The 16347-nt window shown below is 46.4% G+C and overlaps 1 protein-coding gene across 2 annotated transcripts in view; it reads right to left on the reverse strand.

Annotated features, from left to right (window-relative positions):
- tmeff1a (transmembrane protein with EGF-like and two follistatin-like domains 1a) overlaps positions 1–15794 on the reverse strand; it is a 41797-nt gene extending 26003 nt beyond the window's left edge. Inside the window, exons 1-4 of one of the 2 annotated variants that reach the window (XM_029525123.1) lie at positions 14057–15794; positions 13806–13975; positions 12402–12542; positions 11493–11657 (exon numbers count right to left, since the gene is read on the reverse strand). In XM_029525123.1, coding sequence (XP_029380983.1) covers positions 11493–11520 — 28 coding nt within the window. In that variant the 5' untranslated portion in view covers positions 11521–11657; positions 12402–12542; positions 13806–13975; positions 14057–15794. Of the gene's footprint in view, positions 1–3403; positions 3820–11492; positions 11658–12401; positions 12543–13805; positions 13976–14056 lie in introns of those variants that run through there. The other variant, XM_029525122.1, reaches the window with a different exon arrangement.
- Positions 15795–16347: the final 553 nt, after the last annotated feature.

The raw sequence follows: 16347 nt of genomic DNA on the forward strand, positions 1-16347 counted from the left end.
TCCGTGCTGATAGTTTTTAATGCCCAGTATGCGTCTCCTCTCCAACACAATCAGCTTCAGTGACATTTCATTTGTGTTTCCTGCTCAGAATCTGCAGAGACAGTGTCCCGGCCGCTCTGAATAATAGACAATGATGGACTTTCATGGAGACGACCTCCTACAGGAGAAACTGTTTCCCTGACAACTGCTCACACAGAGGTCTGCGAGCACTATGTCTAAAAATACATGTTGCATCTCAAGTTTTTAATTATCCTCGTCCGTGTTATGGACGAGCACAAATGGAGCTGCCAGACTTCAGAGATGAAGCTGAGTGTTAAAGGTCCACGTTTTATATTAAAAGTCCACATTTCACATGAAGGGTCCATAATTTAACTCCTCCAATGTTTTATTTTGAGGGGTTGATGTCCTTAAGAAGATATATTTGTCCTTTTAAGAACCAAAATGGTCTGAGTGTTTTATATTTCCTCCCTCAGGCCTTAAGGCTTCTTCTCCAGAGCCTGAGCGCCCCCCCGGCGCCGCTGGAGGATTTCTGTTGTCCTCATCAGCTGCTCTGGATGAGAACTCCTGCTAAATGGCCTGAGTGTAACTTGTAAACATGACCGACAGAACATCAATATTCATCTGTGCCTCCCTTAATGTCAGAGCTCCTGTTGGGATTTTAATCACGCCTGCCGCAAATGTATCTGTCGTGGACATGGAGTTTCCCTCCGCCACACGTCGCCGTGGGAGGTTAGGCGGCTGATGAATGGCGCCGTGTGCCCACTCTCCCAGGAGACGAGCGTTTAAACGCCTCACAGGTGGTGGGGGCGAGGGCAGCCAGCTCCTTCCTGAGTTCTTAGAAACCATCTGCGTGGAGTCACATCTCCACATCCGACGCTCCTATTGGCTCCAGTGGGTGATGTCACAGCCAATCAGAGTGTCTCATTCAGAGCCTGAGCTGTGTGTGTGTGTGAAGGGAGGGAATGCAAACACTGAAAATAGCACAAGAAAAGTCAATCCAGTGGCTCATTAATAAAACATGGCGGAGGCAGGTTACTCCGGAGTGACAGCTAACAGTCATTTACATGACTGCAGCTTTTTTCTCTTCAATATTTCATGAGAAGCTCTGAAGAGAAAGACGACTAACACTGTAATGAATTCATGAAAATGGTATATTAATGCAGCAGGAAACCAACAGGACTGCAGATCTCCGTCTGTTACCACAGAAACACCACTAAAACTGCTTTTTATGAAGAAAGATTTGTTCTGTGTGGTTACGTCTTCATTCCTAACAGATGAATAAGTCATGAAGCGTGATGCCCGTTACGTTAAACTCATCTTCAGACTGATCCTGCTTTTCCAAACAAAACTTCCTGCTCATTCGATGTCAGCACGTCTGATCCGTCCTCCGCTGTGTGACCGATCATTTGTTGTCTCAGTTTGTGAAGTTCAAGCTCTTCATTCTTCGTCATCATTTGGAGAAATTCCAGTTTGACTCCCAGTCTGGATTCTTGTGCTGCTTTTCTTTTCTTTTTCTTCTACTCCACCAAAGAAACATTTCCCACAATGCTTTTCCATGCTGGCTGGCCACGCTGCTGACCGGTCCCAGGGAGCCTCGGTACGGCGGTCCAGCTCTGACCGAGCAGCACCGATGCGATCAGACGCTCCGGGTCTCTTTGTTGGAAGCTGGATTTGAGAGAGACCCGGCTGGCTGACAATCATTTCGTCTCCTCGTCCGTCTTTGGATGGCGAGCGACTCCTAATCGGATCAATACTAACCTCCTCTTTCCTCTGCCTCACTTTGACCCATCCAATATTTATCATCTTCACATGACATGAATCTTTGTGCTTCCAATTTAACGTGTCCTGTTTGTGTTTTCCGTGTTGTGTGCACATTGTGTGTGTTTCTCGTTCCTTCAGGTAAATCTGACCTCCACCTGTTTGTGCGGTTTAAATCATACACCCTGAACTACACAACCACACCAGAACTATGGTGGTCTGCAACAAGGAGCTCGCAGGTGGACAGGGACGTTGTTCAGCTCCTCTGGAAGGACGCCGTACATCTGAGCTATCAGAACCGCTGCCAGACGAGTCCAACTTCAAATCAAATGAGCTGGATTTGGGTCAACTGCAAACCGACATCAGGTTTCAGATTCTCACTTTATAGAAACTCAAAGTTCCATCTTTGAAATGTTTGCTGCCAAGACTGACGCTGAACCAGTTAAGCCCCCCAGAACTCCAGGATCAACACAGCCGGTCCAGAACCAGACAGGGACCAGTCCAGAACCAGACAGGTACCAGTCCAGAACCAGACAGGGACCAGTCCAAAACCAGACAGGATCCAGTCAGAACCAGACAGGGACCAGTCAGAATCAGACAGAATCCAGTCCAGAACCAGACAGGGACCAGTCCAAAACCAGACAGGATCCAGTCAGAACCAGACAGGGACCAGTCACACCACAGACAAGGACCAGTCAGAACCAGACAGGGACCACTCCAGAACCAGACAGGGACCAGTCCAAAACCAGACAGGATCCAGTCAGAACCAGACAGGGACCAGTCAGAATCAGACAGAATCCAGTCAGAACCAGACAGGGACCAGTCAGAATCAGACAGAATCCAGTCCAGAACCAGACAGGGACCAGTCCAAAACCAGACAGGATCCAGTCAGAACCAGACAGGGACCAGTCACACCACAGACAAGGACCAGTCAGAACCAGACAGGGACCACTCCAGAACCAGACAGGATCCAGTCCAGAACCAGACAGGATCCAGTCAGACCACAGACAAGGACCACACAGAACCAGACAGGATCCAGTCCAGAACCAGACAGGTACCAGTCAGAAGCAGACAGGGACCAGTCAGAACCAGACAGGATCCAGTCCAGAACCAGACAGGGACCAGTCAGAACCAGACAGGATCCAGTCCAGAACCAGACAGGTACCAGTCAGAACCAGACAGGGACCAGTCAGAACCAGACAGGATCCAGTCCAGAACCAGACAGGGACCAGTCAGAACCAGACAGGATCCAGTCCAGAACCTGACAGGATCCAGTCCAGAACCAGACAGGATCCAGTCAGAAGCAGACAGGGACCAGTCAGAACCAGACAGGATCCAGTCCAGAACCAGACAGGATCCAGTCCAGAACCAGACAGGATCCAGTCAGAAGCAGACAGGGACCAGTCAGAACCAGACAGGATCCAGTCCAGAACCAGACAGGGACCAGTCAGAACCAGACAGGATCCAGTCCAGAACCAGACAGGATCCAGTCCAGAACCTGACAGGTACCAGTAAGACCACAGACAGGGACCATTAACCGGACTCTGAACACAGCAGCACCAACATGATCCAGCTGGGGTTTGTCAGCAGGTGACCCCCCCAGCAGGTGACCCCCCCAGCAGGTGACCCCCCCAGCAGGTCTTACCTGTGCAGTCCTTCCCTTTGCCTTTGCACTCCCCGCTCTGGGGGTAATAAGACGCCCGAGCCTCCGGCAGGTAGAGCAGCAGAGACAGCAGACAGGCGGACAGCAGGCACCGGACAGCCCCGCCGGGACACCTCCCGGGCCCTGCCAGCATGGTGCTGATGGTGCTGGTGGTGCTGGTGGTGCTGATGAAGGTAATGATCCAACCTGCAGACGCCGGCTGCGACAGATCAGCGGGGTGGGGGTCCAGCGGATAATCCGGTTCTGCAGAAGTGGCGGGTGAAGCTGGTTCAGGAAGCCTCGGGGGCGGCCCGGTTCGTCCGGGGAGCAGGCAGCGGAGGCAGCGGCAGCCTCCTCGCCATCCGTCCGTCCTCCGCACCGAAGCTCCGTCTGTCTGAGGCAGATCAGTCTGATGCGGTGATCGGTGCACACACACGTCCCGACCCCCCCACCCCCCCCGGGAACGACCGATGATCTCGGCGCTCCGGCAGCGCGACGAGCGGAGAGGCGGCGCGCACAGAGAGCGGCAGCTGCGACCACAACAAAGAGATCCGGACTGAGGAGACCGGAGGGGGGGGGGGGGGAAACAGGCGGGTCACGTGACAGGACGCAACACACACCCCTCCACATCCACGCCCCTAACGCACGCACTCACGCGCACGCATCCATAAGCGCCCTAATGTTGAACTGCAACAGTAAATAAGAATCCAGACTCAGATCCGGTGTGAACCTGTTTTCATGACATCTGAATCACACCAACACCGTCTGTGTGACTGTCCTGGAGCAACACAAAACAACACAACACAACACAACACCGTCAGACTCACAGTAAAGAAAGAAACAGCACGTTTACTAAGAATGGCAGAAACAAGTAAAGTCCACTTTTCCTGTGCGAAGCTCCAAACGTCCTCCTACATGAAATATAACAACAGCATATTTAATCCGATCACTCTCATTTGGATATAAAAACTCTCTCTTCGATTGTTTTCGTGAAGGTTCCTTTAGAAATACAGACCAGAGCAGGTTCATGGCTGAGCTGGTTGTTTAAACAGGACCCAACATGACTCATTGACTGGGTTAATATTTACAGTGCTCAGATTGGCTCGGAGCTCCATTTTGGGCTCCACCTTTCATCCAGCTGCTGGCGGTTTGTCGTCTCTCCATCGCACTCAGAAAAAAGATTTTGCCTCCCATTCGGCAGCAGTGAGGGTGGTGGCGGCGGCGGCGTGGAGTCCTCAGTGGTGCTGTTGGACATGGTTGGCTCCACGCCGGTGGCTCTAACAGCTCTCCTGGGCGCTATCACCGCCTGCCAGACGGCAAAGAGCAGCACGCCTGCTCTAAATCACTCGAAACGCCAACGATTTGTTTCCTGGACGGTGGCAGACCTTACAGAAGGTGGGAAGGAGAGACCAGAGAAGAAAGAAATCTTCCCTGATTTATTTCACTTCAGTCTGTCACCGAGCCAAAGACCTGAGCGATCGGCCGGCGGTGCCAAACAGAAACCTGAGGTGGTCCTGACCTCTGTTAATGAGACGAACCGGAAGAAACAGAAAGATGTTCACATTTAAAAGATTTGTCCTCTGGTTGTGGGCTGCAGTAAACACTGTGACTTGCTGAAGAGGTTAAAAATTGTATCCGGCTCAGCACACGAGTCAGGCCCAGACCAGATAACTGGGGCCTGCTGCTGTCCTTCTGTTGTCTGAGAGAGACTTCCTCCCACTCAGCCATGCCACCGATCACATATCCGGTCAGGGACCTTCTGAGGCACAGAGGAAGGCTGATCCATCTCATGGACGCCGATCTGTTCCTTTATTTAAAAGAGGGGAAGTGCCTCTAAAGATGTTCATGGTTTTACACACACACATAAAATCTTGTTTTACACACAGCTGCACATTATAAAGCAGAGTTTATTTATTTTGTGTCTGTGTAAATAAGCTCCCTCTGAACTCTGGTTTGTTCTTCACACTCGACAGCAGTCCGTGATCAGCTGAGGAGGTTTTGTCTTAATTTCTCGCTAAGCTTCATCAGCTTTGGTTGTCCGGCAGCCACCGGCAGATTATTCCTCCCACCATATGTCTCAACCCCACAAGAGAATTACAGCTCACCTGGTCCTGACTGGGCCTCTTACATATCCACCAACTTGTCAACAATAGTGAACAGATTTTCTAATTGTTTGCACAATAATACTAAATAAGAAGTTGGCATCAGGCCGGCTGGTGGATTACTGCAGAGAATACAGTGTGCAGGCAGCGCAGTGAATCTGAAGGAGGTGTGCACCGGGACACATCTGCCGTTAGGTCGTAGTTTTAAGTTAACGTTCTTCAGGCCGGAACACCTAAACATAAGGACACAGTCTTTGTTGGAGGGCCGTCTGTAATGGAGTGTAAATGGGATGGGGGAGGGGTGTCCTGTGGATTGCAGGGCCTAAATGGAATGAGAGGGATGGCGAATCAACAATACTAATTTGATTAAGTTCTATGATAGTTATCTCTAATTGGCTCAGTGTGTTTGTTGTGGATTTGCAGACATGGGGAGTCTGTCGTCTCGCAGCGGCGTCACTGAGGGCACGTCTCCAACGATAATTCATGAGCCCAAGACACTGATATCTATAATACCAGGAAAGTCAGGAATTAGATGTGGACTACTGTGCAGGAAGCTGCAGAGGGAGCTGAATAAAAAGCAGGATTCTCCCTGACGATCAGAAACCTCCACCTGGGGGGGAACGTTGTGTTTCAAGGGTTTTAGCTCTGATCATGACCGTAGCGTGCAGACTCTAATTTCCTCCACCATCTGTAGCAGGAGCTCCTCAACCAGGAGCTGGCGACACACTCTGGAGTGGAGATGGATAATCCAAACCATCCTGCAGGGCTTGTGGGAGGGATGAGGGGGGTAACCCTTCTCTAATCACCGTACATCCCTTCAAGTGCTGGAAAAAAAGTCTTAACGAGCCATTTAATCTGAGAGTCCTCCATCTGAGGTCCCCCTGGACACAAGTGATCCAGCTGAAAGACCCTCTGAGGACACAGGGGTCACCTGCGAGGTCATTCATTTAGAAGGAGACTCTTTAACCACTCAGATGTTCAAATGTTTCCCTGAAGCCAAGACGAGAGAGAAATTTGATTTGCACAGTAGACGTCTCCCATCAGTTTGTGATCTGCTGTTTGAAGCCTTCAGTGGAGTCGTGAAGGGTCAAGATTCAGTACTTCATTTATCTTCAGTCTATGGGCCGTCCCATGATCCAGCTCAGCCACGACGTTATATAACTCACCTGTTCACATTTAGCGGGGGCCTGAGGACGTGCCTTCTTTGAGTGACAGGTGAAGCTCTTTATTTACGCCCCTATTTGCGCTTCTCGTTTGAAGTTCTATTACATTGTTTTATGATAGTTTAAATTTCTCTCTTAACTAAAGAAATCTCATTTAAAATTCTTACCACATACAGTAAGAGCATCTGCCCCCCCCAACACCAGATGAGCCAAGTTTCACCTATAAGAATTCCTACTCGTTGAACTATTGGTTCATCGTCGGACGACGCTCGGTCATGAAGTAAAAACTGAAAAATGGAAAGAAAACGTGAAGGACATAAGAACAAAGGTCTGTTTCTCCTCATAATTCACAATCATTTTGTCTGATGTCTCATTTTCAGCTGCCACATAAAAACTGACTGATGATGTGTCAGACACTTTCACGACTGACGTTCTATGAATATACTCAGTTTATCGTCTCTTTATAGTGTCTTTCAGGGGAGGACGGGGTCAGCTTATTAAAGTGTTATTGCAGTCATTAATTATGTAAAATAACCTCTGCAGCCCTCCCCCCGCAGAGGGAGATAACTCTACAGTTACTCTCCTCCACTGCAGCTCAATAGATAGAGGACAGCGCTGCAGGCTCTGGTGTCCAGTTACAGCAGCTACACAGGGAATCGAACCCACAACCCTTACAGGATCAAGTTCCTTCACAAGGACAAATTACAGGACGACACACTGTAATCCACTGCTGTCTGTTTGTCTTGTCATGGAGGAACAATCCTTCACAAAACAAGCTGTTTCCATTCTCTTGGCAGCCGGTTTGGACACACAAACTAGTGTTTGTGTTGATCTTCAGCACATTAGACATTAGCTGCTAGGCTGGTTAGCTTAGCACCAAGCCAGGCACGCGTCATGCTAAGCGAGGCTAACCCCACTTCTGATCTCGCCAACACCAGAGTCAGGTTGATCTGGTTAGACAAGAGACTGTAACAGAACGAGCCCTCGGGCCGTCTGTCACCAGGTCACCGTGACCTCATCCTCAGCTTCTGTTGCTAGTCAGGACGACAGGAGCGAAGGGAAAATTTGGCAGACATAGCAAAAACACAGGACTGTGACAAAACAATTTCTCCAGTGCCACATGATTTGACTGGTTTGATAACAAACCAGTCAAATCAGTTTATCATATGTTGATAAAACGGTGAACCGGTTTAGGAGCCAAATCTCCTCACAGTGCCTATCCAATTTCTGAAGCCTCTTCAAATCAGGCCGAGTTCCCGTCCTCAATCTATCCCAAGATCGAGATTCACTGCACATTGGCAATGAGAGCTAGACAGTGAGACCGAGTACAATGATGTTCAATGAACTGTAACAAACTCAAAAGGCCTTAAAACAACAAGTTTCTGTGACTTGTTGTCAATGTTGCTTTGCAGTTTGTGTTGTCAAAAGTGAAAAGGTCCTAAATACAATGAAGCAGCCAAACCACTGAAGCTGTGGAGATCTGACGTCACTTCTTCCTCCATCAGAGCATCGGACCGAGCCAAGTCTGCCTCAGGATCTTCAGATAATTCAGTGACAGGTTGGGTTTGTTCCCCCCCGACCTCGTTCTCTTTTTATCCACATCAGAGCTTGAAAAGGAAATGACTTTTTCCTCCATCTGCTGCCGAGTCGCCAAGCTAATTGAAAGCTGAGAGCGTAAATCCATTGAAAAGAGGCCACATTTCCATTTCCATACAACCTGTCCTGATCACAATAGCTGATGAATCTCATTTCAAAAAACGAAATCGAGATGAGTCACCTAGAACGTTCAGCACTGGAGGATCAAATGTGACTTTACCTTTGATTTTATCCTGCTGTCCCATTACAGGATGTGATGAACAAATCAAATGCTTCTGTGACACAGACTGATAACTGTCAGCTCCTGATGGATCACAGAAGCCATCTGATGCTGAATGTTTCATTTGAATTACCCAGCGCACCTTTGAATGTTTAATAAATGGGATTCAGTGCCTGATTGTGATGCTGACAGCACATTGTAGGTGGCGCCAACGATGTTTGCGAGCTGCTGTTTTGGGGAAAATCGCTCAGAAAAAAGTGGGCCAATCACAGGAGGGGATGAGATCCTCTCCTCTGATTGGTTGACTGGCCTGTTGTTCCTAGAGCTCCAGAGAGAGGTCTGAGAGAGGAGCTGTAAAACATCACAGACTGAACTTTAATATTCCAGTTCATTCATTGGAGGCCAAAGGTTCGTTTGTGTTGCTCATCTTCTCACTGCGACATTTGCGGTCAAGGATTTTTCTGTCCATCTCTGCTGTTTATCTTCAAACCCACAGATCCTGAGCAGACTTGATTCCCATCTGCCCCCCAGGTCTCTGCGGGTGTTCATCATCATTCAGGTTTTTTCTGTTCAATCAGGAGGTTGGTCCGATAATGAAGTGGAGCCGCTTGAGACCTACATATTTCATCCTTCAATACAGCATGAGCGTTATTGATGGAGCTCTCCTCTCAGCTGTTGTTTTGTGTTGCCCCCCCCCCCCATACACACCTCCTTTCCTCCCACCAGTTACTCCCAATCCTCCTCCTGGTGACAATCGATTTAGCTGAGCCACGGATCAGAAAGCAAGCTTACCAAAGCAACTGGTATTGATTTGCCCTCCCCACACAGACAGACACACACCCCCAAACATGTTATGAAGTCAATTCAGTCTCAACCTATAAGAAACGAGTCGCCCACGTAGTAATCATGGATCAGAGAAATAGATACAGCCTGGTAATAACACGGTTGGAGTGCTGCGTCAGAGGCTCAGAGTGCTGCAGCTCAGTGATAAGGATTCATGAAAATATACAACACAACTGTCTCTAATTGGCCCTCTGGGATAAATAAAGTTTAGTGAATTAGAATAAAAATGGACTCAGTGTTTCAAATGGAATATGAGTAAATACACAGTTTTCAAGCGAGATGCAGGACTCGATCTGCTTTCCATCAACAGCCTTGAAATGCATGCTGTTAGACCTCCAGCCATATAGTTTACAGTCCAAGTACAGTTCAAAACAGACGGGCCACACAGTCAGTCCAGCTGAGAACTTCTGCTGTTGTGTGTTAAACTCATGGAACATCAGCAAACCTAACCCATGATTCAAAGTTCATCTGTATAGCACTTTTCAAAACCTCCTAATATCTCCTGGCTCCTAAGTGATCCACAGCTGACCCAGTTTATGTTATTAAACCATCAACAATTAAGTACAATATATAAATGTCTACCTGCATCATGTACGAATAAAACCTGTGAAGTCGTTATTCGCTCCCTTTGTGGGGGTCTAGAAGTACTATTGTCTTTCCATTCCTCCATTATTTATATTCCTTCAGTCCGTTAAGGGACCATTTCTCATCATTGAAAGTTTACTTCAGATCAGAGGAACTTTATTTGTCGTACTTCTCTCCACATTTCATTAATTTTCTCCTCACTCATAAATCAGTGGGTCTGTTTGTGTTTTTGTGGCTCCAAAATTAAGATCTGTTCAGGGCTGCAATCAAATAATGTCCTTTCCTCTGTGCCCCAACCTCAGTGGAAAACTCCACGATGTAAAGAAGTTCATACTGATTGAGTTTAGATTAGGCCTTTTGTTTTAACAGACAGATTCCTGGCAGGTTCAATTTTGACCTTTTTATACATTTATTTCACAGAAAAAATAGGTTAGTTAGCAAGTGATATTTCCATGTAACCTACATTTGATATTTTGATATTACAGACACTATCACGGCTCACATTACGTGTCCACTGTGGAAAAAGGCTTTAAGACAGACTAAATCCTGGACAGAGACATGCTCTGATTAAATAAAGCTACATTAACAAAACACTGGACAGCTGACTGTCATCATGCTGTCAGTTTGGGTATCTCAGCTTCTGATGGTGACAAGGAGGTTGATGGGAATCTCTTCATCTCGGCCGTCATCATCAGACTAAACGATATTGACAGCTGCTGTGTCACCACATATCAGCTGCTCAAGGACGCCGCTGCACAGCCGTGGCCTCTGTTTGTATGTCAGAGAAGAGACACACATTAAACAGAGCCAAGTGAGATGCTGAATGACTTTGAAAGTCAAGTCAGGTCAGCCTGGCTTCATAAACTCTTCACTTACTCCTGCAGATAGAAGACATTCATGATTTCATCGTCACTTCAGTCAAATTGAGAAAACACGATGACGACGCAGCAAGGAAATGAGTGATGTTTAAATGTCTGACTGGCACTCATCAAAAGTTCATTTCCAACGTGTAGATGCAGAATAACCAGGGGCCCGTGGGCTGTGGGGCTCTTGTCAAAGCATGCACAGATAATGAAGATGAATTTACCACAGAGCTGTCAGAGCATCGATCGCCCAGTGCTACCAACAAATGAAAAAGCTTTCTCCATCAGCCACAGTGATAGACAGAACCGCAGCAGCATGAGGTCAAAGACCTGTCATCTTAAAGGTAAGGAAACCTTTTTAAGTTTGTAAAAATACCCCTGATCCAGTTACAGTTTGGATATGTCCCATGTACATGTGATGGCGTTTAATGTCCCCGAGGAAGAAAAACCGTTCAGTGTGGCGATGAGAGCAACTCTGGTGAGAAACAAACTGTGATGTGTAAATAACAGAGACAGATCATCTCCAACACTGCAGCTCTGTGGGATGGTCCGATCAGCAGGGTCAAGGGTCAAGGCTCAGTGATGGTCTGACCCAACAGAAGAGCAACTGTAGCTCAAACTGCCGAAGAAGGTTTTGACAGAAGGCTTTTAGAACACTCTGTTTGACGGATCAGGATTTGTTTTCCATCACTGGATGGCTCGAGTGTGTGCACCACTTACCTGGGAAAAGGCATGGACCAGAATGCATTATGGGAAGAAGATCAGCTGGTGGAGACAGTGTGATGCTTTAAAAAAAAATGTCCTGCTGGGAAATCCTGGGTCCTTCATTCATGTGGATGTTACTTCGACCTAAAAGAGGTCCAGTCAAAGCTGCTCGAGTGGAGTCTGGGCATAAAAACAGAGGAACAGAGGAAATGGACAGATCTCCTGCCATGCCACTGTATTTCACCACATGCTTCTGAATCACTGAGTTGAATAACTGTCTGAATGTCAGACTTGTTTACATATTCAGAGTATTTCTTTGACACAGCAAGAAAGAAAAAAAAAAAAAAGTTCCATCGCGTGTGGGCAGACAATTTTCACTAAAAGCTATGAGGCTGTCTCTCACATGTTTAATGAAAGTCTGAACAAACCCCATCAGTGTGTGAACAGTAATGAGTAACATGCAGCAGACTAACCTGAACAGTCTGGGGGGCTTTGTGATTAGCTGTGGGTTGGTCAATCATAGATATGTCTAAATGAACATGGAATCAGAATCACTTTAATTCCTCAGTGTGTTTGTTCAGTGATTAGTTTTGTTGAGCAGGAGGAGAGGGTCGTGTCTCTGCCAGCAGTTTTGTTTTTAACCTGCTCAGACTTGGTTGAGGTTACTACCATCAGGAACAACCACGTCCCATAAAAAGCCAGGCAAATGAGATGGAGTTTTTATCCTCAGAGCTGATGCCTGCTGAGTTGGAGATAGTGGAAGTCAATAACAGAAGGTGGATTTCTTTTGAATCTGCTTAGGAAAATCTCCGTCCCATAAGCTTTTTATTTTCACTGTTCCACCCTAATGGAGGATCCCCAGTTGATCTGTTGTCTTGTTCGCACAAATTACACAATGGATAATATCACTGTGAATGAACCAACCTGGCAGAGCGTGGGGTTTTAGCCTTTATGTCTCAGTGAGCAGAGTAGGAAACAATGACGCCACCGCAACCACACCCATGGTTGGTCAGTAGACATCCACTTTGTCCTGTTGATCACAGTGGAAGTCACGAACATGCCGTGCTGAAGAGTTCAGTGAAACACAAAGCAACAAGCATCACATTAAACAGAAACACCTGAATGTTTGCAGTTCCCCCAACAGAGAGCAAAGTGTTCAAATAAGACTGCATCACAAAATAGTTTCATCACATCCTTTCACAAAAATGTCATCACAATCATCATTTTAAAGGCCTTAAAAAGAAAGTTGATGAAACTCTCAGACACACTGAAGAACTCTCTTCCTGTGAAATAATGAGTTTGGCTGCAATAACCTGTATGTAATAGTAAGTGGTTCATTATCTGTCAGAACGAACCAGTTTGGCAAAAATGATGAGAACGTCATCTCTTGCTTTATCATTTATAACATTAAATAATCGTCACAGGTTTATCGAAGCAAAAGAAGCTGAATTTCCAAAAACACCACCGACCGGCCGACGTAGCTACGTCCTGGAGGGTCGTCACACGGTAGCCACGCCCCCTAACTCCTCCCCTTTCCCTCTACATGAATATCATGTTGTATTTCAGACTGAGACCAGAAACTCATCAGGGAGGAGGAGGGACATTTTCCCATAGACTTCAGTACAGTCTGACTTCTTCCGGCCCCCTGGTGGTCATTACAGAGATCGCACCATCTGCTGTGCTTTGACTTTTCAGACCTGGAGTTAGCTTCATCCTCCAGAGATCAGGATCACCAAAGTCTCTTTCCCCTTTAGAAGTAGCAAGTTTGTCAAATGTACACAAATTATGGGATCTGTATCATTTTCAAATGATGATAATGAAAGCATAATTAATGACACTTCAATCTACAAACTGTCCAGCACCTTCTTCTATGAACTTAAATTTGAGGGGGAAAGGCCTTTTGTCGTTGATCTCACCGCAGACAGAGACGCTCCGACGGATAACCGGACAGCTCAGGCCCGGCGGAGAGTCAGCTGTTCATTCGGTCTTCAGCCTAACCAACAATTACTAAAGATGCGATGAGCAGAACTGCTCTATTACTCACAATGTGAATGTCACTTTGAACTTCGTAGTAAAACACAATAAATACACCGACACTCGGAGTCTTTACCGCTAGGCTAGTTAGCAACTCCAAGGCTAAGTGCTAACGTTAAACCATTTAGCTAAGCTACCTGTTAGCTTGTACAAATGGGCTAACTCTGGGGTTTGTGGTGTTTGTGTGTTCTCTTGATATTTTCGGGCATAGGTTGTATATTGTTGTTTTTAATAATTACAGCTCTTCACTCCTCTGTGTGTGAAGCCACAGCTTCCGGGCTCATCTCCACTCACCTAGGTCATCTGCGCCGCGCATGCGCTCTGAGGTCACACCTGATCGGATCTCCGTGTGTCGATCGAGGTCACGTCCGTCTCCCGATAGTCCTCATAAATAATTTATCAGGTGATTTTAAGTCTCCAGTGTGAAGTGACCGGCGTCCTCCTCTGACGCCAGTTAATAATTACTGTTAAAAACAGCACAGCCATCTTCATCAATAACATATCACAGCACGTTCAATGGTGATAAAATGATTTTTCCAGTTTACATTTTGTATGCATGCTTTTTTGTTGTGGTGGTCAGATGGAGTGAACCAGCTCTGATGGTCCAGGCTGAGACGGGCTGGTTTGCTGTGAAGGGTCGCCTCCTTGTGGACTCTTAAAGTAAGAACCAGAACCTGGACTTCAATGAGACACCGTCAGACGACTTAAATAAACACACCTATGGTGGCTCGGGTTAGAGTTTTGTATTGAATTATATTGAAGTCAATTGAAAAATGCCAGTAAATGTTCTCCTGGTAGGTTTATGGTCTCAATGCATGATGTTCATTTAGAGGGAAACAGAGCAGGAAGGAGGGGGGGTTAGGGTGTGATCCTTTAAATCCACATGTGGTGTTAAAAAAAACAACAAAATGTTGTCAAAGCTGCTCTTGGATCAGGTTCAGAGCCTGTTGGAGGCCTCCCTCCCTCATCCCTCCCACCGAAAGCTTCTCATCGGTCCCCCCAATGTTCAAACAAAGCAGTGAGCGGCTCTCACCCAGCCCACAAAAACAATATTATTGTTGTGCTGGAGGCTTTTGGGTGTGTGTGTCCCAACTGTGTGAAATGAAGCTTAACACACTGAGCGGAGCACGCACAGATCTGAGTTTGAAGGCAGTGAGCCTCAGGAAATGAGAGAGCAGCTCATAGGTTCTAATGTTTAAGATATGGAGAACTAAATCTAGTGTAGCTGAGAGCACTCAGGTGCTGCTGATACCAACAACTCTCAGTCAGACGTTTTATTTTATATTCTACAGATCCATTTTGAGTCAAGCTGACTCCTTTGTGACAAGATCCAGCCAATAGGTCATCTTGTCTTAAGGTCTCTCTTTGAAGCTATTTCCATCAACACTTTGGTCCCTGGTCCAGTTCTGATTCTACTGTGTCCACTGTAGGAGGTTTCGGTGGTGGACACCCTGACACAGGAAACTATGATCTCTGTGTGTTCTGACAGCTTTGTATCAGAACCGACGCTTAGAACCAGCTGTGACCCTTGACCCCTGACCCTGTGGTCCAGTGGTTCTCCTTCTTTGGACCCCTACTGGTAGATCCTCTTCCCTGCAGACCGGTAACACCCCTCAGACAGACAGTGTTGGAGATGATCTGACACATCACAGCTTGGTTCTTGTTGCTGTTGTCATGTTATGCTTAATTTGTGTATTTATTCTTTATTAGGTAACACTGTGGTCAACAGAGAGCTCCACCCTAAACACAAAGAAATATTACCTACTACTCAAACAATGGGATGGATTTAAGAATCAGGATCAAATGACTGAGTGTTTGTTTGTTGTGCGTTCCTGTTCCAAATCCAAAAGACTCTTTGGCACTATTTGTTGAGTAGGTAGGTGTGTTGGTCACAGCTGTTTGGTGGGTGGTGTGACTTTATCTCCAATGCGTCTGGAAAGTTTGACAGCCAACACAGCAGCTCAAACACCTTCACAGTTATCACAGAACAGGACAAGAAATGTTTTTGTCACGTCTGAACCTGCAGAGGAAGAAACTTTTTCACACACTGCTGGATGATTCACAGAGCAGCTGCCATGTTTAGAAAACAGAGAACAAGACAAGAGAGCCATTTCGTTGAGTCAATCATTCAAGGAATAAAATGATTAATTTCAACAGTCCAGCCCAGGGAGTCCTTAACTGTGTGGCACAAAAGCTACTGCAGAGAGTTCCCACATCTTTTTTCTCCCTAATCCCCTTCCCCTAATTCCTCTCAGCGATCAGACACAAACCTGGACACCAATGGGAACAACACGCTACCAAAGCCCAGTCACATGTTGTCCTCACAGAAACCTCCTGTACATACACACTGACAATATCAGTCTAAGAACATACGTAAATGAAGCAGCTGAACATGATGGAAAATAAGTGTATTAATGCCAAATATTAATCCATTTATTTTCATGAATTATAGTCTTAGTATATTTGATGAGAAACTTTAACTTCTACTGGAATCTCTTTTATGATCATCAATCTGATGTTAGGCTCCTTTCAACATTCAGTACATTATTAAAGACGGTAAACATGATTTACAAGACGAAGATCAGATCAGAGGGCCTCTGTTTTCATCAGATAAATCCATATTCAGCACAGGAGCAGTTTCATTCTTCTGCTGTTTTTGGCTCACATGTATAAATGAGTGAGTGTTGTTTATGTATATTTGGATGTGTGTGTTTGTGTCTCTGTTTAAGTAGTTTATGTATATTTGTGTGTGTGTGTGTGTGTGTGTCTGTCTGTGTGTGTGTGCAGCACCAGCCCCCAGTTTGGTCTGCTCCTTTTCCGGAGTGTGTCAGGTTTC

This window comes from Echeneis naucrates, chromosome 17, assembly GCF_900963305.1.
Source record: "Echeneis naucrates chromosome 17, fEcheNa1.1, whole genome shotgun sequence".
NCBI lineage: Eukaryota > Metazoa > Chordata > Actinopteri > Carangiformes > Echeneidae > Echeneis > Echeneis naucrates.